General features: G+C 38.6%; 1 protein-coding gene across 1 annotated transcript in view; it reads left to right on the top strand.

Moving 5' to 3' along the window:
- The window catches only part of LOC130906154 (insulin-like), a 51,241-nt gene that overhangs the window by 10,857 nt on the left and 12,511 nt on the right, over nucleotides 1-27,873 (top strand). Inside the window, exons 2-3 of the mRNA XM_057820135.1 lie at nucleotides 7,962-8,154; nucleotides 11,406-11,487. Of these exons, the coding sequence (XP_057676118.1) occupies nucleotides 11,459-11,487 (29 nt within the window). The 5' untranslated portion in view covers nucleotides 7,962-8,154; nucleotides 11,406-11,458. The remainder of the gene's footprint in view (nucleotides 1-7,961; nucleotides 8,155-11,405; nucleotides 11,488-27,873) is intronic.

The following is a 27,873-nucleotide window of genomic DNA, read 5'->3' as shown; positions in this document are numbered from 1 at the left end:
CTAGCTAGCACGAGGCGTTTCTTTCATTCTCAGACGAGCGTGGCTATGGTTCAGATCACACACCAGTTGGGAAAACAATGCAGAAATGTTAAAGCAAGACAAAAGCCTTCCGTCTTGCCTCATCCTCGAGCACGAGTTGGAAAACCGTGTTGTGTTTGTTCGTTCCAATGCCACGGGAGTCTGGAATGAAGGAGAAGAGCTTTGAATGAGACACGGTGCTTCACAGTAAATCCCTGGAATGAATTGTCAGAAAATTGAATCAGCGCCAACAGTTGCGGGTTAGCGGCGGACTATTCCTAAAGCTTGACGCCTTTCCAGCGGCATTTAAAATGCAAAGGCCCGTCGTTGCTGTTCTCCAAGGGCTAAGGTGGAGAGTTACTTAAGGGATCTATGGGTTTTAATGGGATCTGTCATATCCATCCCTTGTTGTTTGTGTATGCAGTAACAGAACCGTCTCATTTGTCCTGACAGGGAATATACTTCCTGGAAGCACATTACAGAAAATGCTTTAGTCTGGCACTATTAATCTTAATCCTACATGTTGCAGTCCTATAGAGAAAGAGTGATTTGTTGATACTATTTATTTGAGACATGCGTGTTTACAATTAGTGTTGTAACCATGGTTGTGACCAGGGTTGTCCGATATTATCGGGTAGACGTTAATATCGGCCGATATAAGCATTTTTTAATAGGGCTGTCAAACGATTAAAATTTTTAATCCGAGTTAATCACAGTTTAAAAATGAATTAGGGCTGTCAAATTTATCACGTTAACGGGCGGTAATTATTTTTTATAATTAATCACGTTAAAATATGTAACGCAATTAACGCATGCGCGGCACAACCCACTCATGCATTGTCGCAAACATCCTATAATGGCACCGTTTTACTTATACACAGAGCTAGGAGGCAGCGTCAAATTAGTGGAGTAGATACCAGCAGTCTTTGGAACCGTGCTTTTAATTGGCTAAAGCTTTAACATCCCTCCCACAACAAGTAGAAATATTGTGGGAAGCGAAGTGGGGAAGAATGGCTGTAGGTGTTCTTTTTCTTGACACCCCAATTGTTCCCAAAGCAGAGAAGATATATCAATTGGTGCCACCACACACAGTCATGGTTGCACTTCCTATCATGCATTTGGGCAGAACAGTTAAATTGCTACAGTATCATTTACTGAAATCTCAACAAATACACTAGATGGCAATATTTAGTCACAATATACAAAGTCACATTTATTAATTACAAGTCTTTCTATCTGTGGATCCCTCTTACAGAAAGAATGTTAATAATGTAAATGCCATCTTGAGGATTTATTGTCATAATAAACAAATACAGTACTTATGTACTGTATGTAGAATGTATATATTCGTCTTGTCTTATCTTTCCATTCCAACAACAATTTACAGAAAAATATGGCATATTTTAGAGATGGTTTGAATTGCGATTAATTACGATTAATTATTTTTTAAGCTGTGATTAACTTGATTAAAATTTTTAATCGTTTGACAGCCCTATTTTTCTGTAGATTAATGTTGAACTAGAAAGAGAAAACAAAAGACGGAATAAACATTCAACGTACTGTACATAAGTACTGTATTTCTTTAATGTAACAATAAATCAACAAGACGGCATTAACATTATTAACATTCTTTCTGTTAAAGGGATCCACGGCTAGAAAGACTTGTAGTTCTTAAAAGATCAATTTGCGTACAAGTTATAGTAATTTTACATTAAAACCCCTCTTAATGTTTTCGTTTTAATAAATTTGTAAAATGTTCAATCAAAAAAAAAAAACTTAATAGCTCGCCTTTGAGGACGTCGCCGAGCGGGACGTCACATGGGCTCCCCTGCCGTTCTTCCACAGTGTCTTTAACTACGTAAGGTAGTGATTGAAATACACCAGAAGGTGTCAGTAGCGAGTTTTAAATTAATTAGAGATCTAGCCAAGGCAAAGTCGGAGTAAGTTTTATGTGTATTTTGCATAGCTATTTTGATTGGGTATGACAGTTCTCTTTGCATTGAGCGCTTTTCTTTTTGTGAACATTATTTTTTTGAGAGATTGGAATATTATTTTTGTTGTGCTTTCACTAAATGATACTGTAGCAACTTAACGGTTATGCCCAAATGCATGATGGGAAGTTGGGCAACCATGACTGTCAGTGGTGGCTGCAAATGGTATATCTTCTCTGCGTTGTGTTCAATACAGGGTGTTAAGAAAAAGATCATCATCTGTCTCTCTGCCCCACGTCACTCGCCTCAATAGATATGTTTGTTGTGAACGAGTTGCCAAAGCTTATGACAACAGAAGGCGCGGTCCAATGAACACCTGTGTCCACTCGCATTTCTCTCCCGTTTAGCTATTAATATGCAAAAACGGTGTCATTATAATCTGTTTGAGAAAATGCATGAGCGGATAATTCCGTGCATGCGTTAAATATTTAAACGTGATTACCCGTAATTTTCAGACTATAAGCCGCTACTTTTTTCCTTCATTTTAAATCATGCGGCTTATAGACCAGTGCGGCTTATTTGTTGATTTATTTGGGTTAATAGGTAACACTTCATTTGACAGCGGCGTCATAAGACTGTCATAATTATGACATGACACTATCATGGGCATTACTGAATGCTTATGTCATTAAGTGTCATCCAGCAAATTATGTCACTAACCCCATTTATGTCCAGCTTGGATCTTTTACATCCATTCAAAAGTGAAATAATTTGCCGGATAACACTAAATGACGTCTGTTATAAGCATTCATTAATGCTCATGACAGTTTCATGTCATAATTATGATTGTCTAATGACAGTCTTGTGGCACCACTGTCAAATAAAGTGTTACCAAATACTATAACTAGCAGTTAATGAAACAAGCGGAACAGTAACTGAAAAAATAATTACCACAGAACATGAATTCTGATTGTTATTTACATCAATAGCACTGCAATGCATGCTAGGAAGCATGTTGGACAACAACAGTGTTGATAGCAGATGGCAGCAGAGGTTGATTGTCTACCCCAAGGAAGCAGTGATGTCCATATGAAGCGTCTTGAAGCAATAAAGCTTTGCAGCCAACTGGTTCAAAGCTTCATGGTGGTTCATTTGGTCTTGCGACAGTCATATGATGCCGCTGTCAAATACTGTTACCGGTTAATATCTTTTGGTGTAAATATCCCATAATACACTGAGGACAGCTGCGGGTTATAGTCCAGTGCGGCTTATCTATGAAAAAAATGCAGTTTTCGTGCCAAATTTGGTGGGTGGCGGCTTATAGTCAGGTGTGCCTTATACTGCGAAAATTAAGGTAATTACAAAGGTTAATGCGATAAATTTGACAGCAATAATTTATCTACAAGTTAAAAATAACCCTGTGAAAAGTTCCTATAATTCATAAATTTTATATTAATTGTATTAATAATAATTAATAATAAATAATAATACATTTTAAATTTGTTTTATTAATAATATTAAATTTTAAATTAATATAATTTTAAAAATCGAGAAGTTAAGACATTAACATAAACTAATACATTTTTTAAACCATGCATTTTTTTGACCCTGCTTCTTAAAAGAATCGGAATGGAGAATCGTTCAGAACCGGAATCAAAACATGGAACCGGAATCGTTCAATTTCAAACGATGCCCAACCCTAGCTACGACGTACCCGACTTACGTGATTTCGACTTTTCGATGCCGGAGTCTCGTCCGCAGGATATCTGTTCAAAGTCGGACAACTCTAGTTGTAACGCCCAAGACATTTTTGATTACCTCTGTCTTAACTCCTTCTTGTCTCGGTGACTTCTGATCTCAAGCAAGGTTGAAGACAATCCAGGCCAGGACAAATTGTCTAGGGCTGCAGCTACCGATTATTTTAGTAGTCGATTAATTGATGAGCTAGTTAGTTCGAATAATCGAGTCATGGGATAAGAAACATGAAAAACAAATACCTGAACTGAGCCTCAAACGGTACAAAAAAAACTAAATAAATAAGGCTCTATGTACAACAAAAGAAAAATTGGCTAACTTACATGGAAAAAGTCTGATAGCTTAAATGCTATAAAACGCTCAAGGTTTTTTTCTTACAATACTGTTAATGGTTCAGACACATATTCCCTCAAAAATGGCTAAATATCATAGGCGGAGTTTGACTTTTGGGGCAGGGGGGGCACAACATGTTGATGGCCCTGAAACGCAGTGTCAGCAATAAAAAGACCTTACAAGAATATTTATAATAATAAGTTGACAATGAGCGTTTTTTGTTTCCCATCATTCTTCAGGGGAATTCTAAATGAGGCTGCTAAGTCAATACTTTTAGCAAACATCGTCATCCATTGAATATGGTACGCCCGCCGGAGTCTTGCCAATGTAGTTACCCCAGTTAAAAATTGTATCCCCTGGGCGGAGCCATATGGAGGTGGATTTGTGTCTTTTTTATTCAATCCAAAAAAAAAGTTGCTTCAAAAAAAAACAAAACAAAACAAAAAAAAAAGTTGCTGCAATCAAAATCTATATTTTCAATCAAAAAAAAAAAAAAAAAAAAAAAAGTCGCTTGTATCAAAAAACTGCCAAAATAAATTTGAAACTCAAAAAAATGCATGTGACAGCTATTTTTCTTTGAACTTTTTTTTATTTTTTTTGGATGAAGTAATGTTGATTTGTGTTCAGGCCACATTTTGGCTAGGGTGTTTTTGTCTTTATTATTCAATCAAACAATAAGTTGCTTCAAAAAAATACATATTTTCAAAAAGAAAAATCACTTAAATCAAAAAAAGAAAAATTTCAATCATAGAAAATGTTTTTGAATGCGAAAAAATGTTTGAGATTGAAAAATTTGTATTTGAACACAATTTTTCATTGAAAAAGTTTTCTTTGATTAAAGCAATCCTTTTTGTGTTCGGGCCATATTATGGGTAGGACATTTGTGTCCAAATTGTTCAATCCCCCCCCCCCCCCCCCCCCCAAAAAAAAAAAAAAAAAAAAAAAAAAAGTTCAAGAAAAAAATCATTTGAAAAATAAAATTCCCCTCCCCTAGTTTTTTTTTTTTTTTTTTTTTTTTTTTAAATTACAGTATATGCAAAGCAAATGACCGTCTAAGGTGCTAATCACAGGATGTTTGAAAAATAATTTTGACCCATTATAAAAATATATTATTATTATATTATATTATTATATATTATATTTTTGTTGCAGTTTTATTGCTTTACAACTTTCATATATTTACATACATATAAATATATATACATAGGAAAGTTAATTTCATGCAATGACACTTTTCGGCCACCGGGGGGGCCTGGCCCCCCAGCCCACCCTTAAAATCCGCTTATGCTAAATATACCTATAAACTAAATTACGAATGCATTAAAAAAAACATTAGCTTAACACCAGTGCTTCTCAATTATTTTCTGTTACGCCGCCCCAAGGAAGACGTAAATGTTACGTACCCCCCCCCCAAACTCTCCCCCGCCACTGTAAATAGTTATCATTTGTCTATAAAATCACTATTATAAGTATGCATCTGCCTCACATTGTGTCCATTTTTTCTTTTATAGAAAAAAGTAACATAGAGCAACTTATAATAAAGTAAAACTTTATTAACATTGTTTTGTTTGTAACAGAAAAGACTTAAAGCGCATCAATTTGCCTGATTTAAAAAAAAAGTCACATCCAAACTGTAAAAATACACTCAAGGTACATTTTTGACCATTTGATACAGAAAAATAAAATGTAATAAAATCAGTAAATAATAACAAATTAAAACTGATTAGAAACATTCACTCATGAGGACAATATGCCAGAAAATTTGACCAAAAAAAAAACAAAACTGAATAAAAGGAAAAAAAGAGTGTCTTTGGACAGAAGGACAGTTTTTATTTTTGCTGCTCACAGTATCACCTCCTTTGCAATGGTGTGGGGTTATTTTGCACTGAGCATGCTAACAATGCTCACTGGTTTACTGATATAACACTGACAAAGCAGGACCATTGTTGGCAATATTCGGCACGTTTTCGCTGAAAAACAATCAAGCGGCTTATCAATGAGATTGGGGTCTAATGTCTTTAAATGGCGTCTTAATTGATTTGGCTTCCGGCTGTCCGCTAAAATAATTTTAGCGGACGGCAAACGGCACGGAAAAAGCGCATTCTCGGTGGCCGAGGGAAAACCGTAGGTGAGGGCGGTCGTCGTGAGGATTCCAAGCCGAAAATGGCACTTCTCGGGCGGAGACGTGAGAACCGGAGAAGACAGTGGGTTGCTGCGTGAGTGAGTCCGGCCGGAAAACGACTTTCGAAAACGGCGGCAGCGCACAGCTCTTCATATTTCTTTTCTGTGTGCTGAGTGCTGTTGCTCAGTTCAAAAATACTGCGCGCACTCTGAAATGAGAGCGCCACTGCCACCCACTGAGTGGATGTGCAAGTACACTTTATTCCAGTACGGCAAAAAAAAAAAAGAAAAAAAGCATGTTCCCCGAGCTCACATGCGCGCCCCCTGGCATCGCTCTGCGCCCCCCTGGGGGGCCGCGCCCCACTATTTGAGAAGTACTGGCTTAAACAAACACTTACCTTATGTTGTTCTCAACATGGAGCAGCTGACTTCAGCCATGTGAAATGAGGCAGACTAGAAGGCAGTGTATCCACCCAAATCAATAAAACTAAATGCAAACACTTTCAAAATAAACCATTACAATGCCACTTTAATTAAACGAATACTCGAAGAAGCAAAATTTAATTCCAAAATTTTTTTCGAATCGAATACTCGAGTTAATCGATTAATCGTTGCAGCACTAGAATTGCCTGAATGGATTACAAATATATTAGAAAAGGTCAGACATGGTCTTATTTTGTCTTGCCACAGACTTTTAATGAAACAAAAGGTGACCTTCTGCTTGCATCCCTTCAAATTAAATTCAATGTGGGCCTAATTTCTAGATTACTAAATTTAATATGTGCTAAATCGAGCCACAACTTTCTCTTGTGATTAGCACAGGACCATAAGATTTACAATTAGTCTGGTCGAACTGGACATCTTCCTTTTTTCTTTGTTTGAACTTCAGCACTATCTCTTCTGCTTGAAGGATTTTAAGTCACTGCTGGTGTGTCCCTGCATTTAAACTCAGTTTAATTAGTTGCCCTGCAGTGCTTTTTCTTCTGCGTTAGCATATTTCCTATAGAAGAAAAAAAATCAAATTTCTTACCAAAGGCCAGGTACAGTTTGTAGACAAAGGTATTGGTCTTATCTGTGTTTACAATAATAATGAAGTTACAAAATCTATACTACATTAACGTGAGCTATTGCGGCTTCATTAAAAAAAAAAAAAAATACAAGTACATTTTTTCCAGTCTTGAAATAGTGTAGCTGCTACATCATGTGGGAATTTAGACTTTCACTAAAATATTTGTTTCAAAATTGACGCCTGAATCCGGGTAGGGAACACACTGTAAATTCTGAGGGCTAATTATATCATGTAACCCACTTACCTATGTTGGGGGATAGAGAGTATAGTTGAAGTGACAGGGCATGAAAAAAACAAAACATGTCTTGGAGACTTTAATTAAGGCACGTGGTAAAGAAATTCATTAATGCTTTAAAACATGGAGCTATGATTAATTAATGAGTGACTACATTTTGCCCTAATTAGATTGTTCTACGCCAACAGGGTAAGAATTTACTAGAGAGTGTTACACATGCTAACAGACTGCTGGGATGCAGTGGGAGTTCTTGTGGATAAGGGGCTTAACCCCCAAGAGATGCACCGAATATGAGCAAACAGCAAAGTAGCAAAATGTTACGGCAGTCATATTTGTAGTGTTTAATGTCACAATAGATTGATTATTTGACTTGTTCTGGTCAGCTGCTTAGACACGGAGGAAAGGAATCTGAGTGTCATTATTGTCTGAACAGTTTTCATGTATCGCATTGGAGTTTGATAATATCCCATTGAGTTTGTTCTTGATCTTTATTTATTAGGAGAAAGCAGCAAACAGGAAGAGGTTAAGGGGGGACAGAAAGGACGGAGGCATACAGAAGAGAAGAAGAACAAACAACAACGAGAAATACATTATTCCAGGCCTATGCTACCTATGAGCATAGAGGTGCTATCGTTAGCTACCTGTGAACACTATGTTTGGGGCCTGATAACCGAGGAGAAAGAGGACGGAAGGTGAGTCAAAAGGACACAATTTAGCAGCAGGCCCATAAACGAAAAGTGGTATTTGCCATATGGCAAAATGGATTTTGCCATGTAGCATTTTTTTTATTTTGCCATGTGACATTTTTTTTTGCCATGTGGTGAAATGGATTTTGCCATGTGACCTTTTTTTGGCATTTTTGTTTTTTTTGCCATGTGGCATTTTCTTGGGCCATGTGGTAAAATGGATTTTGCCATGTGGCATTTTTTTGCCCATGTGTAATATTTTTTGCCATATGGAATTTTTTTGGGCCATGTGGTAACTGGTTTTCGCCATGTAGCACTTTTTTGGGCCGTGTGGTAAAATTGATTTTTTCATGTGGCATTTTTTTTGCCATATGACAAAACTGATGTTGCCACATGGCATTTTTTTTTTGCCATGTATTTTTTTGGGCTATGTGGTAAAATGGAGGTGCTATCGTTAGCTACCTGTGGACACTATGTTGGGGGCCGGATAACCGAGGAGGATGAGGTGAGGTGAGGAAGGTGATTCAAAAGGACACAATTTAGCAGCAGGGCCGTGAACGAAAAGTGGTATTTGCCATGTGGCAAAATGGATTTTGCCATGTAGCATTTTTTTTTTTTTTTTTGCCATGTGGCATTTTTTTTTGCCATGTGGCGAAATGGATTTTGCCATGTGGCATTTTTTTTTTTGCCATTTTTTTTGCCATGTGGCTTTTTTTTTGGGCCATGTTGTAAAATGGATTTTGCAATGTGGCTTTTTTTTTTTTTTTGCCATGTGGCAAAATGGATTTGGCCATGTGGCGTTTTTTGGGGCCATGTGGTAAATTGGATTTTGCCATTTGGCATTTTTTTGGCCACGTTTTATATTTTTTGCCATATGGAATTTTTTGGGGCCATGTGGTAATATGGATTTCGCCATGTGGCACTTTTTGGGGCCATGTGGTAACATGGATTTTTCCATGTGGCATTTTTTTTTTTTGCCATGTGACAAAATGGATGTTGCCAAGTGGCTTTTTTTTTTTTTTTCCTGCCACGTGGCATTTTTTTGGGGCCATGTGGTAAATTGGATTTTGCCATGTGGCATTTTTTTGGCCATGTGTTATATTTTTTGCCATATGGATTTTTTTGGGCCATGTGGTAAAATGGATTTTGCCATGTGGCCCTTTTTTGGGCCATGTGGTAAAATAGATTTTGCCATGTGGCATTTTTTTGGGCCATGTGGCAAAATGGATTTTGCCATGTGCCATTTTTTAGGGCAATGTGGTAAATTGGATTTTGCCATGTGGCATTTTTTGGCCATGTGTTATATTTTTTGCCATATGGAATTTTTTTGGGCCATGTGGTAAAATGGATTTTGTCATGTGTCCCTTTTTTGGGCCATGTGGTAACATGGATTTTTCCATGTGGCATTTTTTTGCCATGTGTTTTTTTTTTTTTTTTTGCCATTTGGCATATTGTTTTTGCCTTGTGGCATTTTTTTTTTGCCAAGTGGCAAAATGGATTTTGCCATGTGGCATTTTTTTGCCATGTGGCAAAATGGATTTTGCCATGTGCCATATTTTTAGGGCCATGTGGTAAATTGGATTTTGCTATGTGGCATTTTTTTGGCCATGTGTTATATTTTTTGCCTTATGGATTTTTTTTTTGGGGCCAAGTGGTAACATGGATTTTGCCATGTGGCCCTTTTTGGGCCATGTAGTAACATGGATTTTTCCATGTGGCATTTTTTAGCCATGTGGCAAAATGGATTTTGCCATGTGGCTTTTTTTTTGCCATGTGGCAAAATGGATTTTGCCATGTGGCATTTTTTTTTTTTTTTGCCATGTGTTTTTTTTTTTTTTTTGCCATGTGGCATTTTTTTTTTGCCATATGGCATTTTTTTTTGCCTTGTGGCATTTTTTTGCCATGTGGCTTTTTTTTGCCACGTGGCAAACATGCCACAAGGCAAAAAAAAAATGCCACATGGCAAAAAAAAATAGCGACATGGCAAAATCCATTTTGCCACATACCAAATACCACTTTTGGTTCTCGCTGTCTCTCCAATTTAGCAATGTAAGGTGGGAAACCCAGTAAAATGTCAATGACCTGTAAGTGTGTGAATGTTGACATCCTGTTCTATGCTACCTTATCGCTGATCTTGGCACCGACAATTGCTCTACCTAAGAGTGTCTAAGGCTAGGTTCAGACCGCAGGTCTTAATGCACAAATCTGATTTTTTTTTAGTGTTTTTCCGACTAAAGTGAGGCATTAACTTGACAGTCTTAACGGGACAAGTTGCATAGAAGTTGAGCATTTCAAATCTGATCCAGGTCACTTTCGTATGTGGTTAAAATCAGATCTGGGCCACATTTCTCAAAATTTGGCGGCGGTCTGAACTCTTAAGTCTCACAAATCAGAATTCATGCACCGATTATGTCAACAAAGAGAGAGAGAGTCCGGGAGGACGGCAGTGACGGAGCTGTGCGTGACGGTTAGTGCCTAGCTTGGGCTTGGCTTTTAGGCAGGAGGTGGGCTTGACCACAGTCATAAAAATAAAAAAAAGGGGAAAAAAGGATAAGCCTGAGAATGCTCAGTTTTCTTTCTGTGTGCCAAATGAGCAATATTTCAACGTCGGCAGCGTATAAATGTAACTCGTTCGTAACCCGGGGACTACCTGTATAATTACAAACAAGCTCAGTATAATAAAATAACCGTTTCCTCATTACAAGTATGTTATTGGATCCTCAACATAGTAATTCACACTTGTTTTTTTTTTATATATAGATTAAGAATGCGTGTTGTGAACACGTGGAAATATTAATGCAAAGACCTTTGACAAGGAATAGATTTGTATGCTAATGAGATTCATAACCTCACACAATGGTTGTTACAAATTAAAACCTGCTTCGGTTTGGATTATTCATTTGAAGAGTGTTGAGAAAAAATATGTACGACAATTGTTTGCCTCATCCCTATCGTATGGAAGCTCATTCCTGTCAATAAATAGATCTCTAACATTCTGCAATTTTTTTCCCAGTTGTTCACGGTCTGTGTGCAACTGTAAAAGGGTAATGAGCAAAAAAAAGGTCAATGAACGTGAGAAAAAAGGACAGATGGCACAGATGAGTGTGAATTGCTGCAGAGAAAAATGATGATCAGGCACTGGTGAGGGGAATAAAAAGGAAAGAGTGTGGATGGAAGTGTGCCGCAAAGCAAAAGTGGGGGTGGGCTAGGCTGCGCTATCAATGTCTAATTGTCTTTGGGTTAAATTGCAATTGCAGTCAACCGCCGGTGGCCCCATTATGGTTGACCTTCAGATGATCGGTGAAGGAAAATGGGCAGAACCACTGGGTGCAAAGAATGGTAAGTGTATGTCTTGCCATAAATTGGAGTTGGTGGAGAACGAATGAAAAATAAGCCACAATTTTTCTCTTTTGCTAAAATATGTTATTAGAAACATATTATTGTCATTGATTTTAAAATCTATAATATTTAGTACATGTTTTGACTAGGGTTATTCTGATCATGTTTTTTTTGCTCCCGATCCGATCGTTTTAGTTTGTGTATATGCCGATCCCGATATTTCCCGATCAGATTGCTTTTTTTTTTTGCTCCCGATTCAATTCCAATCATTCCCGATAATTTTTCCCGATCATATACATTTTGGCAATGCATTAAGAAAAAGATGAATAAAACTCGGACGAATATATACATTCATCATACAGTACATAAGTACTGTATTTGTTTATTATGACAATAAATCCTCAAGATGGCATTTAAATTATTAACATTCTTTCTGTGAGAGGGATCCACGGATAGAAAGACTTGTAATTCTTAAAGGATAAATATGACTTTGTATATTGTGACTAAATATTGCCATCTAGTGTATTTGTTGAGCTTTCAGTAAATGATACTGTAGCCATTTAACTGTTCTGCCCAAATGCATGATGGGAAGTGCAACCATCACTGTGCGTAGTGGTACCAATTGATATTATCTTCTCTGCGTTGGGAAATAACATAGGGTGTTAAGAAAACGATCAACTGCTACCTTTCTTCTCCACATTGCTTCCCACGATGTTTCTAATTGTTGAGAGAGGGATTGTAAGGCTTTAGCCAATTAAAAAAAGGCTCCAAAGGCTGTCAAAATTCACTCTACTCAGTTTACGCTGCTTAGTAGCTCTATATATATATATATATATAGGTAAAACGGCGCCATTATAGATTGAACGCGACAATGCGTGAGTGGGCCGTGCAGCGCATGCGTTAATTGCGTTAAATATTTTAACGTGATTAATTTTTTAAAAATTTATTACCGTCATTAAGGTGACAAATTTGATAGCCCTACTTTAAGCCAAAACTAAAGACGCAGGATGAGCGTAAGACATTTTGTCTGTAGCGTTAGATACAATTAGAAAATGATTTAATAAAAAAAAAATATATATATATATATATTATAAAAAGGCATGTCCGATATTTTTTTGCCGATTCCGATACTTTGAAAATGACGTGATCGGACCAGATCGATCCTGATCGATCGGGACATCTTTAATTTTGACCTACGGAGGGCGCCATGTTTTACGTGCCCAATGCACGCTGGGGGTGATGATGCGGTTGGTCTGGACTGGGAGAATAGCTGTGCTAGCTAGCAAGCGAAGCTAGTATGACGACTGGCATGATTTTGTCACATTCTGGTGCTAGTCAGATTGTTTTGTTACAGAGCTGTAGGATAAGTTCCTAACGTCGTGCTTGCCAGCTCATCAGTAGTGTCTTTAAACCGATCCTAGGCGGCTTGCCAAGATATTGACTTGCTGCCATTTGACAGTTTGTATTCTTGACCCCTTCGTTGCGAGTTTCATCTTTGCCTTGGTTTTTTCGTTCGTCTGCCTCTCACAACGGTTTTCCCTCTTTTTTGAGGGGGATTCCGACCTACTGTTACAGACCCTTTTGCCTTTTCACGATCGCATGTTTCTTTTGTGTGTTCAATAAACCCTTTTACGCAAACCCTTCATTTAAGGACTTGTTAGTGATTGACGCCAATGGATCGAATAGATCTTTATGAGGAAAATCATGACTCTGACGTTACGTGAAAGTATAGTCCTGTGGTCTATGCACTCATCTATCGCACGGGAAACGCGGGTTTTAATCCCGCTGGAGACCTTCATTTAATTGCCTTTGCAGCTCGTTTTTTGAAATATCGACAGTGCTGTCCCACTCATCACTTTCCCGCTCGGGTTCAGATTGGAAGGGCAGAACCGATGACATGTTTATGTAGCTAAAGAGTGACACAGTGGAAGACGGCAGCGCCACCCAGTGATGTTACCGCTCAAAATGCCTTGCATCATCACCAATAACGGCGATCTACTTGTTAAACTAATTTTACAAATGTTATTAAAAAGAAAACATTAAGAGGGCTTGAATATCAAATTATAACTCATACAAATATTTATCTAACAGCACTTTTTTTTTTTTTTTGCTTTTAACCAAGAATCGAAACTGTTTTCCATAGTCCATATCTATAAAGAATTCAGGGATTTAAGCATTTAATAACAAGAATTTTCACCGGAAAAGCTCTGTTTACATAAGGTGTCCTCTAGCTACATTTACTAACAGACTAGCATTGTACTTCGGCATATTTACGTAAAATAAATGCAAACTGCACTTTTTTTTTTTTTTGCTTTTAATCAAGAACCAAGGCTGTTTTACGTTCAAATCTAGAAAGAAGTCAGGGATTTAAGCATTTATTCACAAGAATTTTCAACGAAAAAAGCTGTTTGTCTGTGATTCCTGTCGGTCTGCTTTGACAGCCTCGCCAACAATGCAGGCCCCCTATTTATCGGCCCTGAACCCCAAGTCCGGTCAATACATTATGAAGTCTATGGCCAGACTGAAGTTTGCCAGAGTGAATGTAGACAAAGACCGGGACTTCTGGAATAATGTTCTTTGGACAGATTATTCTAAAATTTAATTATTTTGACACCAAAACAGAGGACATGTTTGACGTAAACCCAATACAGCATTCCAGGAAAAGGACTTCATACCAACTTCGAAGCATGGAGGTGGAACTGTCATGGTTTGGGGATGCTTTGCTGCAGCAGGACCTGGCCAGCTCACTATCATAGAATCCACCGTGAATTCTGTCGTGTATCAGAGGGTGCTTGAGGAACATGTGAGATCATCTGTGGAAAAAAATTAAGCTGAAGCAAAACTAGACCCTGCAACATGACAAATCATACCAGTAAATCCACCAAGAACTGGCTGAAAATGAAGAAATGAGTCTTGGAATGTCCAAAGCCAAGATCTTAGATTTAGATGCTGTGGGGTGACTAGAAACAGGCTGTACATGCAAGAAACCCCTCAAGCATCTCACAGCTGAAAGTATTCTGCGTTGAGGAGTGGGGCAAACTTTTATCAGACCGATGTCAAAGACTGGTAGATGGCTCCTGAAGGAATTCAGCCTCCCGGCCAAGCCACACGGAAGCGGTGCTCCGCTGAGACCGCTCCGCAAGTCAACCGGGATTATCAAAAATTCCGTGTGTTCCCCTCTTGTGTTAATCCTTTGTACTGACTCCATGTTCCAAAAGTGTGAAGAAGGCTCACCGAAAACAGGTTGACAAATTTATTTGTTGACAGTGGTCAAAAAACAAGGCAAAACAGACAATGGAGGGACCCTGCTGGATCCAAAACAAGGCTACATAGAAATGTTTCCGAGCAGCGATCTTTTTGAAAGCTGCGGTGGAGTGGGCCGGGCCGAAGGTGTGGCTGGGTGTTGTCTTGGGATCATCCCTCTGTGGTCGGTTTTGGGCGGTTAGGTTCGTGCGTCATCCTTCGTGGCTGGGACGTGGTTTCCACAGCGACCGACGCTGGTCTTGACGTCCCAAGCACCTGCTATCAACTTGTTATCCTGGCTGGGCGAGACGCTACTTGTTTTAGGGCAGAGCGCCCTGCTCTTTGTCCTTGGAGTGGCCGGGAGAACTGATTGCGAGAGTTGGTGCATCAATCTTGCTCGTGACGAACACCTTGAGGTTCTGTGATAAGATGGCGTTGTGTATCTATTCAGCTTCTTTTCATTAAACTATGGTGTGCTATTTATTTCATATTAGGTGTGTTAGAGTAGTACAAACAATCCTACAGTACATATGAGAAACGATAATATTCCCTGATTGATTATGTTAAGTGTGTTAGAGTAATGCAAACAGTTATATGGTGTGTGCGAGAAAGGTAACTATTCCCTTCACTCCATAATGTGTCTCAATGACGTTATTTCAGCCAAAGGAGGTAACACTAGCTATTAGGTAGTAGGGTGCCATAACTTTTTCCTCAGTTAGAATGTGCATTTTTGTTGATACATTTGGTTTAATGAGTAAAACAATGTTAATTTCTGTTTTTTAACCTGCTATTAAATCACTTTCTTTTCCAGACATAAAGAAAAACAAGATCAGACATTGATGTGTGAACATTTCTTAATAAAGAATTGAATATAATGGGGTGTCCTAATTTTTTCACATAACTGTACATGTCTTTGTAGCCGTGGTACCCTTTAACAACATAATAGTGGTGTTTAGCCTCTATAATGGCTGGCGAGTCTGCTGTTTTCTGACATAATTGCCAGACGTTCATTGAAACAAACATCGCCGATTTAAATATGTGTGTACACGCCGTGTATCTCTGTACCAATTGAGTGCAATTCACTCACCTGATGGCTCCAGCTGCTGCAACAGAGAGGTCGGTCGACTCGCCGAAGGACATTTAAAGTCAGAACGCTCTCTGCCTGCAGTCGGCGGTGGCATGGGGCTCTCATTACTGTTGATACATGGCTCTAAATAATATGGCAATGCCAGTGCACCACCTGAGTAAATCAGAACCAAATTAAATCCAGGCAACAGACACGCATCAATTGTGTTATTTTGGAGTCAAGTCGATGGCATTGTCCTTGACTTAAATATTCTCATCAGAACTCAATCAGGTTAAGAGACAATTAGTGTCTTGGGAATATAAACATTCACTTTTTGGGGGGTTTAATGATAGGGTCCAGACTGCTCTCTGTCATGGTGTGGAATATTTTAAGTGTAGAAACACTGAAAGTCACAAAGCAAAGTCAAAGATGTTTATAGAGAACAGTGTCACCTAGTGGCTTACCTTGACTAAATATTTATTTAATAAACAACCTGTTTTCCCCTTATTAAAAAACAAAAAAACATTTTTTGCACCTCTTAAATTTATATTTCTTCACAAACGAAAAGTCTTATGCCTTTGTATTACATACTTGTAGGGAAGAATTACAATAAAATATTATCTATTTTGCAACTATACAGTGCCCTCCATAATTATTGGCACCCCTGGTTAAGATGTGTTTTTTAGCTTCTAATATATATATTTTTTCAAATAATATGGGACCTAATGGAAAAAAAGAGAAAAATCCAACCTTCAATACAAGTGCATTTATTCAGTGGGGGAAAAAAATCCCACATAAAGAAGAATGATTTGGAATGGAATTTGGAATGGAATTTTATTGTCATCATCATCGGTATCATTGATAATCATTGAATGTGATATGATTTGCCCGAAGGAACCGAAGAAGAAGACAAAGGCGGACGGGATGAAGCATAAGCTTATCAGTTTCCCGTCCCCCATACAACTAAAGACGCACATTCAGGCATGGAACATAAATCAAAACTGTACAATAACACAATCAACAATCTGAGTTTAGTAACTTAGCGTCCAGTCAAGCAGCTCGATTAATTTCAGGGCGTGCAGTCTTGGTCTTGTGGTCTGCCAGCTTCATGAGCACCGTCGCCGGTCCTCTCCCCACAGATGGGAGCAGAAGGCAGCGACGGATGTCCAGCGGTTCCATGTTTATTCCATACTCTTTCACATTAGCCAGTTGCGCCACTGTGTCCCCTGGGCTAGGCGTCAGTTGTAATCCAGAAATGATGAGCTCATTTGCGCGTCGGCATTGGTTGAGATCGTCAGCCAAAATTTCCAGCCTCTTGATGCGAACATCTCTCTCTTCGACCGCCTGCTTGAGTTTCTCGTTTTCAGCGCGAATTAACTGGAGCTCTCTGACAATTTCTTGATTCTGGTTTTGAATCAAGCCAGTCAAGGAGACCTCCAACTTCTGTATGGAGGATTTGATTTCATCAGAGTCTCCAGGTTTCAAATTCTTTGGAGCCATACTGGGAGTCGAGCTTGCTGGCCCTGAGCGCTTATTGGTTAAGATAAGAGAGTGCTTCAGGAGCTCAGAGTGCGTCTGTACGCGGTGAAGGCTGAGCAGCAAAAGCCTTTGACATCAAATAATGTGTGTCACAATTATTAGCCCCCCCTGGTGTTAATAATTTGACAACCCCCTTTTGCCAACAAAACAGCACCTAATCTTCTCCTATAATGTTTCAAAAGATGGGAAAAGACAGAAAGAGGGATCTTCAGCCATTCCTCTTTGCAGAATCTCTCTAAATCATCCAGAGACCTGGGTCCTCTCCTCTGTACTCTCCTCTTCAGCTCACCCAGCAACAGATTTTGATTTAAAATGTCCTGGTATTTCAAAGCATTATTTGATGTCAAATAATTATTTCTTTATGTGGGATTTTTTTCCCCACTGAATAAATGCACTTGTATTGAAGGTTGGATTTTTCTCTTTTTTTCCATTAAGGTCCCATATTATTTGAATTAAAAAATATATATTAGAAGCTAAAAAACACATCTTAACCAGGGGTGCCAATAATTATGGAGGGCACTGTAATTTGGATTGTAATGATTTAATATGGATCTATAATTAGTAAACAAACGCTGAAGGGGTAAACAACATTTTATGTATATTATCTGTATTGGATTTTGTTCATTATAAATCATCCACGAAGCCAGAATTTGACCATTAGCCTTTGAGGCAGAGCTCAAGGCAAGTGTCACATTAATTCACATGATCTCAGTTAATCACATTTCTCACAGGCCAATAAATAGAAGTGTGGCATGCAAACTTTTAAGCCAAAAGCCCGAGGGTGCTGATTATTCAGCTGTGTTGATGTATTGTTACTTTTTATAAGGGACAATTTCTCCAAAAACTAAATAATGGTAATACAGTGGAACTCTTTTTCCACTTCATTTCCCCAATAAGGAAGAATGGAATTAGAAAGAATCAGTTGCAGGGAAGAGCCTTCAGTCATCATAAACTGATAATCACTGAAATGGCGAAAATAAAAAGAAAATAACAAAACTCAATTGCAAAGTTATATCCTTTGCAGTGTTTACTAGAGGTGGGAATCTTTGGGCAACTAACGATTAGATTACGATTCAGAGGCTCTGATTCGATTATAAATCGACTATTGATGCACCGTTTTGATGATGATGAAAGTTTTAAAACTGTTTCATCATTTAAAGATAGATTTAAGTCAAGATTTCGCCGATTTCGTTTTTTTTTGTTGTTTTGTTTTAGATAAAACGTAATTAGGTTCACTACAACAGAGCCTTCTAGAGAAGTCTACTGCTTTAAGATGGCGCCTGTTTACTAGCGCGGGAAAGTCTGTCATTTCACATCTACCGTAATTTCCCGAATATAACGCACACTTTTTTCCCCCAAAATCAACTTGTAAAATCATGGTGCGCATTATAAACGGGTACATGGATGAAGACAGAAATATATATACTGTATTATAAACAGGGGTGAAAGTGGGCCAGAACAGTCAGGAACGCAGTTCTGGTATAAGATTCAGGGCCAGAACGCAGTTCCGGTATATGATTCAGGCCCGGAATGCTGTTCCGGTACACGTTGCTTTGATTCCGAAAATATGACAGCAACTGTCAAAAACGCTATGTAAAAAAAATGCTGAGCTACCACACATGCATTTCATCTCCAAGAAGAAAACAATCTACCAACATTAGATTTACATACACAAGTGTTAACAACAAGCATAATAAAGTGCTTGTGTAGCGTAATCCGGTTCTACCAATATTTATTATTTATTTTATTCCACGGACGGCATGGAGGTTTCACCAGCTGCTGCAGTTATCTGAGTCTGACGATGATGAGTCACGTCAATGTGCAATGTGCGAATGCAAAGCAAAGCAAAACGCCTGGACTCATTTATCCGTTCATTCGTTCATACACGAATATATAAAAAGCCAGCAGTGAAGACATATAAATACTAGTACAGGGGTGGCCGAACCTGGTCCTCGAGAGCCACAATCCAGCTTGTTTTCCATGTCTCCCTCCTTTAACACACCTGAATCAAATGATCAGCTCATCAGCAAGCTCTGCAGTTGCCTGATAACGATCCTGCTAATTTGATTCAGGTGTGTTGGAGGAGGGAGACATGGAAAACAAGATGGATTGCGGCTCTCGAGGACCAGGGTTGGCCACCCCTGGACTAGTAAATAAAAGTGCTTTCTTTTGTTAATTCATATGCATATCCCTGACAGGTAGAAGCCATTTGGAGTTGTGTTTTGTTCTCATGTGGTTAGTAAATGGAATAACACATTGACTTGTTTCTCGTGGAGTGGACCACCTCATTACTCTTAGCACCACGGTCACGTTTTTGTATGATATATCTTCTCTTCCTTATCATGGACCACCTCTAGAACACATGCAGTCTCAGCTACCTGCATGACGACGTAGATAAGGCAAACCGCTGTTCAGAGTTATAGAGTGTGATATTAAATTGCCCATTTCAGTGGTTTTCTTCCCTTTTTTCTGCAGTGAGTCGTATGTGCAGGCAATGTATTATCTCCTAAATGATTGTGTCTATGCAGCATTTCCTCAAATACGCAATCATTTGTGACGGTGGAGGAGTGTTTAAATTGTTGTTTTCACTGCCTTTTACGTGCAGAGTAAATGCAATTGCACATCTACACTATACGTACTTTATATGTATAAAAGGTCGAGATTTTATCAAGCGTCTCGCATCATGGAGCTCTGATGGTCAAGCACTGAATCCCCTGTGCAGAGACTAGGAACGAGACAGTCCCAAAAGGTCCATACAGATATGAACCAGTGGTCTGTTTGGACAAGCACACGAGGCAGCTGACAAGCAGATACTATCCTGCACATTGGTGTATACTAGGGGTTTGACAATATATCGAAAAGGTGATATATCTCGATACTTTGTAGCCCAAAATGTTATCGAAAGGCTCCCACCAAGAATCGATATGTGGCGGAACACACTCAGGTGACTTGAAGTTCTCCTCTGAGACCCCTAATTTGTCCAAATTTCAAAATTGTCCTATATGCATGTGTGATACATCATTGGAAATGTTGGCATTTTAAGAAAAAAAAGTTTTTTAAATGGCAAAACCTTATCTGGAGGTGAGAGCACGCGAGAGCAGGATTACAGACGCCATGACTTTAACGAGATATTATCACGTACTTACCTTGTTTCGATCCAAAAACTCCATATAGCATGTATCACAGAGTGTCAAGACACAACTGTGAAAGGCCACAGCTGGATTTTTGGGGGGATTTTATGGGTGAAACATGGTCATATAACAAGGGTCGCGATGCAGAAATCGCAGACATCAAGGAGAGGTCCAGATGTTCTTTTTCATATATTTACCCTTTTAAAGGTTGTTTTTTGTTGTTTTTTTTTTTTTTTTTTAAATTTCTTTGTTTGGATCGATTATTTATCGTCTAACAAATGAATGCACTTCCATAAACCACAAGGCTTGGTCTTTTCTTGCTTTTATGGGAAGACACTCGTCTTAAGGATTTTTTGTTTTTCTTGACTTTTTTGCCAAAATCATCCATATTAAAACAATAAAAGGCTTGAACTACTTTAGTTATTTGTAATGAATCGAAAATATATGAAAGTCTAATGTTTATCAGTACGTTACAGAAGATAATGAACTTTATCACAATATGCTATTTTTTTTAGAAGGACCAGTCTATGCATAGCTGCTTTGAGCCGTGAGGCATATCTGTGCGTCTATTTCCTTTCACTGAACATCTACTAGAACACAAGCTCAACTTCCAAAACAGGAAGGGCTCAGTCATATCAACCCAGATGAAATATTAAGGTCTCAAAGATCAGCTCTCGCCTATTCCCTAACAGTCCCAGGTGTTCGGCAAGGATCTTTCTCAATAAGTTTTAAACCCCTGCTGCCTTCTCCAGTGATAAAACGGTTAACCTTGGACACCGCCAGCGTACTGGCAGTATATTGAATTGCTGACTCTCAGTGCTGAGGATGCTAGACACAGGTTGGAAACAAGTTTAAACCCACCGCTGAATGTGTTGGCAAAGTGAAGCGCACAAGATTTTGCAATAACTCGAAAATAATCCTACCTGGAGAATGGACAACAAAGCAAAATAGAGGGATAAGGCGGTGGACAGATAGAGTGTATTAACCCCCCCAAAGCCAACTTGGCAGCAGGTATAAAAAATGAAGAAGATGGATCAGGACAATCTTGGGGATTGTTGTATTTTTATATTTCACTTGGCAAATACACTTTCTCCTTCCAGGAAAAACATTGAAGAAATAAGTGAAAGTGGCCTGTGTCAAACTCAGTGGATAATAAACATCTTATCACTTAGTATAGTGTATAGCAGAACATTGCATGAGTCACCATGATCGGAGACAGAAGTAAGCCCCGAGTCTTCAAGGGTGTACGTTTGGTCTCAACATTGGTAGGGACGATATAACAGCATAACCTGCTTGTACACTTTTTGCATTAATAAGACCAAACAGAATGAGTTCAGGGCTACATTTCTCATGAATATGAACCTAATTAATTGACAGGCTAAATGATCAATGCAAAATAAATCTGGAGTGACTTCCCTTTAGTGACAGACTTTCTACGGAGCCTCTAAGGTGACATGGAAGAACGAATAAAAAAAAAAATAAAACAGGGAGGGGGAAAAAAAAGTTGACCTTAAAAAAATAAAGTGCCGGAACACGGAAGATTTATTTTCTGTTAAAGCAAAAAAAAAAAAAAAAAAAAGTTTTAACAAATGAGGTTGAAGCAAAAAAAAATTTTTTTTTTCCCACATCGAGGCAAAAAAAAGTTAACAACAAGCAAAAAAAAATCTTGGAAGATAATTGGAAGATAATAACCAGACGAATGTCCTGTTTTCTTACACGGAGCCCGTGTTCTCTGCGTTTGCTGAACATTCATCGTTAACCTTGTAGCTGTCCGGAGTATAGCAATTGGTTGCTAATGAAGTCAAATCGCAGAAGGTTTTCCGACAAAAATGGAGAGACAGCGAGAACCAAAAGTGGTATTTGCCATGTGGCAAAATGTGGCATTTTTTTGACATGTGGCAAAATTGATTTTGCCATGTGGCATTTTTTTTTTTTGCCATGTGGCATTTTATATGCCATTTGGCAAAATGGATTTTGCCACATGGCATTTTTTGCTATGTGGCATTTTTTGCCTAGTGGCAAAATTAACTTTGCCATGTGGCATTTTTTTTGACCTGTGGCAAAATTGATTTTGCCATGTGGCATTTTTTTCCCATGTGGCATTTTTTTTTAAATGTGGCAAAATGGATTTTGCCACTTGGTATTTTTTTGCAATGTGGCATTTTTTTTTTTTGCCTTGTGGCAAAATTAACTTTGCCATGTGGCAAAATTGATTTTGCCATGTGGCATTTTTTTTGACCTGTGGCAAAATTGATTTTGCCATGTGGCATTTTTTTCCCATGTGGCATTTTTTTTTAAATGTGGCAAAATGGATTTTGCCACTTGGTATTTTTTTGCAATGTGGCATTTTTTTTTTGCCTTGTGGCAAAATTAACTTTGCCATGTGGCAAAATTGATTTTGCCATGTGGCATTTTTTTGCCTTGTGGCAAAATTAACTTTGCCATGTGGCATTTTTTTGACATGTGGCACAATTGATTTTGCCATGTGGCTTTTTTTTTTAAATGTGGCAAATTGATTTTGCCATGCGACAAAATGGATTTTGCCATGTGACATTTTTTTCCCCATGCGGCTTTTTTTTTTTAAATGTGCCACATGCAACATGGCTTTTTTTTTTTGCTATGTGGCAAAATTAATTTTGCTATGTGGCATTTTTTTGACATGTGGCAAACTTGATTTTGGAACGTGGCTTTTTTTTTTTTTGCTATGTGGTATTTTTATTGCCGTGTGGCAAAATTGATTTTGCCATGTGGCATTTTTTTTTGCCTTTTGGCAAAATTTACTTTGCCATGTGGCATTTTTTTGACATGTGGCAAAATTGATTTTGGCATGTGGCATTTTTTTCCGCATGTGGCATCCATTTTGCCTCGTGGCAAAATGGATTTCCCCATGTGGCATTTTTTTGCTATGTGGCAAAATGGATTTTGCCACGTGGTATTTTTTGACAATTACAGGCCTCTCTAATCTTTTCAAGTAGGAGAACTTGCACAATTGGTGGTTGACCAAATACTTATTAGCCCTACTGTATATAATTGCTGTGTCAGGTTTTTTTGTAGTAGTTGTTTTAACCCACCTATTTATGACTATTGAAAACTTGATTCAGTTAAATCCACACACAAGACTGGTAGCCAAAACAGAATCCACAAGCATTATTTGCCTTATTTTTCCCCCAATTTGCCATTGTAGTTTTTGCCCTTTCAAAATATGACCTCCTTTGGTCTCTAATCAGCTAAAAGACAGTTACCACTCAATCTGTTTATTTGCAGTCTATGTCAAAATATTGTAATGTGTATGCTTATTTTCCCTTTCTACTAAACGAGATAAAATATTAACATGACTTGTTTGTATACATACATAAAAGAGCAACTCGCCCAATATTGTGCAATTTGCCTAAACTGTTGCAACATGAATTCTAAATGTCAGAGTTGTCTAAGCTTGTTCCTGACTTTAGTCGGTGATTAATTCAAGGACACACACACACCAGCTCACCCCCATGCACACACACCTCCCTAAGTCAGTCTAATGATGTCCACAGAGCTACAGAGGGAGTCTTTAACTCATAAACATTCTCTGATCTGATGTTTCCTCATTAGCAGCAGCCAGATTCAAGGCTAATGGAGGATGTGCTCCATTAAAACCTGTGCGCCATCCCTTAGGGTTTCACTCATATTTATAAGAGCACCAGTATCTGAAATTCGTTAATGATGTAAAAACAAAACACAACCGTTAGGATGCTGTCGCACTTTTGAAAGTTTGTCAGATCTGCGTGGGCACGGACTACTTTTACAAACTGCCCGATAGTGTTTGTTTGAGTAGCGAACCGAAAAAAACGACCGCTTTTGTGCAATTCAGCAATATGTCCTTATTTTGTGACCTCAAATATTTGCAAGCCGGCTTTTGTTTGCATGCGGTGTGTGCACACCACGGCACGTGTGCGCTCATCCACTTGTGGGAATCTGCTCTACCAGTCAACAAGCTCTCATCGCATGAACGCCGTATCTGACTTCTGAGGTCAGCCGTGCTTGTAACCCAGGTGGTAAATGGAACCTGACGTTAGTAAGCAGCCCTCCCAAAATTGTGCGCAGGTGGTGCAGCAATCAGCTGTCTAGGACTCTAAATGGAGCTGACTGCTGCAGAACTTGCGAACAAATGAGGGAACACAAATTCAATTGCTTCTTGTGTGTTTACCCTGCTCAAACCTATTCTTTGTGCATCGATTTCTGTTAGGTGACACCATACCTGTCAAGTTGTACGGTTTCGGCGTAATTTGTACAAGTGAGCACTGATTTTTAAATGTGTACGCCGTACGTTCAAAATTGTACGTTTTTCGTGCATTAAGTTTTTTTTTTCTCCGTTCGGATTTTGTCACCATTTCGGGAACGTGACCAAGGCCGGCCCAGCCTATACGCAGACTATGCAGCTGCTTAAGGCCCCTGACCACTAGTGGGCCCCCAATCTGGCAACCTCCTTTTATACGTTGTTAATAGAGCATTGTGAATAATGTGGCGCGCATTGCCGTTTATCTATGCAAACATCAATTTTCTTGTTATTACAATCTGGCAACCGGGGGAGTGACGGTGAACCTGCTTTGCGATTATTGGTGCTCAAACTTGCTTGGATAATAGATGCACGGATACAGTATGTCGAAGATCATTTATCTTTATGGAGCAGGGAAAAGAAAGAAGAAAATCGTAGAAGAAAAGAAACAACAGTATCAAGGTAATAGAGCATGTTGTTGATGTTGTTTTTGTTGTGCAAGACACTCCAACTTGAATGTTGTTGTCAGCTGAGCTTGTCAATATGTCGTACTGGGAATTGCCATTGGCCGCAGGGCGAATGCCCGGAGTGAATCAAGTAAAGCCGAGCAAGTTGTCACCTGTCGGCAACGGCAAATGTACGGCTTCCGCTGATTGTAGTAAAACAAAATATTGGCAGCATATGCATTTGAAATGGTGGGTCAAAAATATGGGCCCCTTGGCATTATTTTGCTTCGGGCCCCCAAATGGCCTGGCCCTGAACGAGACAATGTGCTTTTCGATGCGTTACTACTAGAGGTGGGGATTTTTTGGCACCTAACGATTCGATAACGATTCGATTTGTTTTATTTTTCAAATGTCATTGTATAATATTTTCCTGCCTTTTATTTATCCTGAGCCATGTTTGTTGTAAAGCACTTTGAGGGCCTTTCGGGTTTTGTAAAGGGCTATATAAATAAATTTGATTGATTGATTGATTGATTGATTGATTGATTGATTGATTGATTGATTGATTGATTGATTGATTGATTATAAATCGATTATTGATGTTACACCCCCTACCCCACTTTTAATTTTTTTGCACATTTGTTTCAAAATTGTTCAAAAATCCTCTCAGGCTGAACCAAACTGCTTTCAGTATCAACTTAACAGTTAAAAACAGAAAATAAAATACTCAAGTCCCATTCTGTATCAGCAGCTTTAAACTACATTCAATAAATTTAATGATGTGAATCAACCGTTATTGTTAAAATTGCTCCCCTTATTCCATAATTTCCCTTCCGTCTACTTTCGACATGTCAACGTTTTAAAACTGTTTCATCATTTAAAGATGGATTCAAGTTAAGATTTTGCCGATTTAGGTGTATTTTAGATAAAATGTTTATTAGGTTTGCGACAACAGAGCCTTCTAGAGAAGTCTGCTGCTTTAAGATGGCAGGTGTTAACGCAGCATTTACTAAACGGCAAGTCAGTCATTTTGCATGTAGTTCTTCATATATGTGAGATTGACTATAGCCGTATGTGGCCGTATGTTTGTCGCAACTAGCAACTGGGTGTTGTCTGAAGCAGCTGACAGCTGCAGTCAGGTATTATTGTTTTTTTTTATCTAGCGGCATGAGTTGAACATGATATTTACTCTTGGGCCGTTCCTCATTGCGTCCGGAAGACTGCGCTGACTGTGTCTTAGATCTGCTTTACCTGGTATAATTCAATAATCTGAACTTGGATGTTTGTGAATCATTCTCGAATATTCCACGGCTGAATCGCGAATAATCTAAGAATCGGAAATTTCGCACACCTCTAGTTACTACGTTGGTTGAATGACGCGAGAAAACTCAGAGACACTGAGAGAGAAGAGTGTTGTGACTAGAGGTGGGAATCTTTGGGCACCTAACGATTCGATTACGATTCAGCAGCTCCAATTCGATTATAAATTGATTATTGATGCATCACAACTGCCAGCCCCGCCCTCGCTTTTAATTTTTTGTACACTAGTTCCCATATTGTTCAAAAAGCCTCTCAGGCTAAACAAACTATTTCGTTAACAAGTTAACCGTTAAAAACAGTAAATAAAATACTGAAGTCTCCATTCTGTATCGGCAGCTTTAAACTACATTCAATTAATTTAATGTTGTGAATCAACCGTTAAAGTTGTTAAAATTGCTCCCGTTATTCCATAATTTCCCTTCTGTCTACTTTCGACATGAAAGTTTTAAAACTGTTTCATCATTTAAAGCAGACATATCCAAAGTCAGGCCCGGGGGCCAAATGCGGCCCCTGGTCAAATTTCATCCGGCCCCAAGCCTCTGTCATAAAATCAATAATGTCTGGCCCGCACACAGACTTAATAAATTGGTCAGCAGTACTGCTACCATCATATGAAGTAGCTTACACACTAAATGCTGCTCCTCATTTACCCACTAAAAGGCAGCAGCACTCTAAGCAACATTACCCCATGTGACCCTTGAGTCACAATTTTCTAAAATGGTGACAATTAACACAAAAAAGAAAGTTGACTGCGATGACCGACGCTTCAGGTATAGGTGGAAATTGGACTATTTCTTCACTAAAATACGCAAAAACTGTGTCTGCCACATTTGCAAAGACACAGTCGCTGTTTTTAAAGAGTTCAATGTGAGGCGATATTACCAAACAAGAGACGCTCACATGTACGACAAGATTACAGGGAAGATACGTAGCGAGAAATTAGAGCAACTTGAAGCTAGTTTAATTTCACAGCAGCAGTATTTCGCAAGAACCCGAGAATCGAAAGAGAACGCCACAAAGGCGAGATTGTTGATATTATTATTTTAAAAAATGAATAAAGCAAATGTGACACACAGAATGGCTTGCTAAAATTTGCTTAAATATATTGTTTTACGTAAAGGACGTCAACCAAGGTCGGCCCGCCACATTTTTACCACACCAAATCTGGCCCCCTTTGCAAAAAGTTTGGACACCCCTGATTTAAAGATAGATTCAAGTCAAGATTTTGCTAATTTCTTTTTTTTTTGTTTTTTTTTTTTAGATCAAAAGTAATTAGGTTAGCTGAAACAGCCTTCTAGAGAAGTCTACTGCTTTAAGATGGCGCTTGTTTACTACCGCGAGAAAGTCTGTCATTTCGCATCTAGTTCTTGGTATATGATCTAACAC

Source organism: Corythoichthys intestinalis, chromosome 18, assembly GCF_030265065.1.
Source record: "Corythoichthys intestinalis isolate RoL2023-P3 chromosome 18, ASM3026506v1, whole genome shotgun sequence".
In the NCBI taxonomy this organism is placed as follows: domain Eukaryota; kingdom Metazoa; phylum Chordata; class Actinopteri; order Syngnathiformes; family Syngnathidae; genus Corythoichthys; species Corythoichthys intestinalis.
Note: the sequence above shows the minus strand (reverse complement) of the source record. Positions and strands in the feature narration are given on the sequence as shown.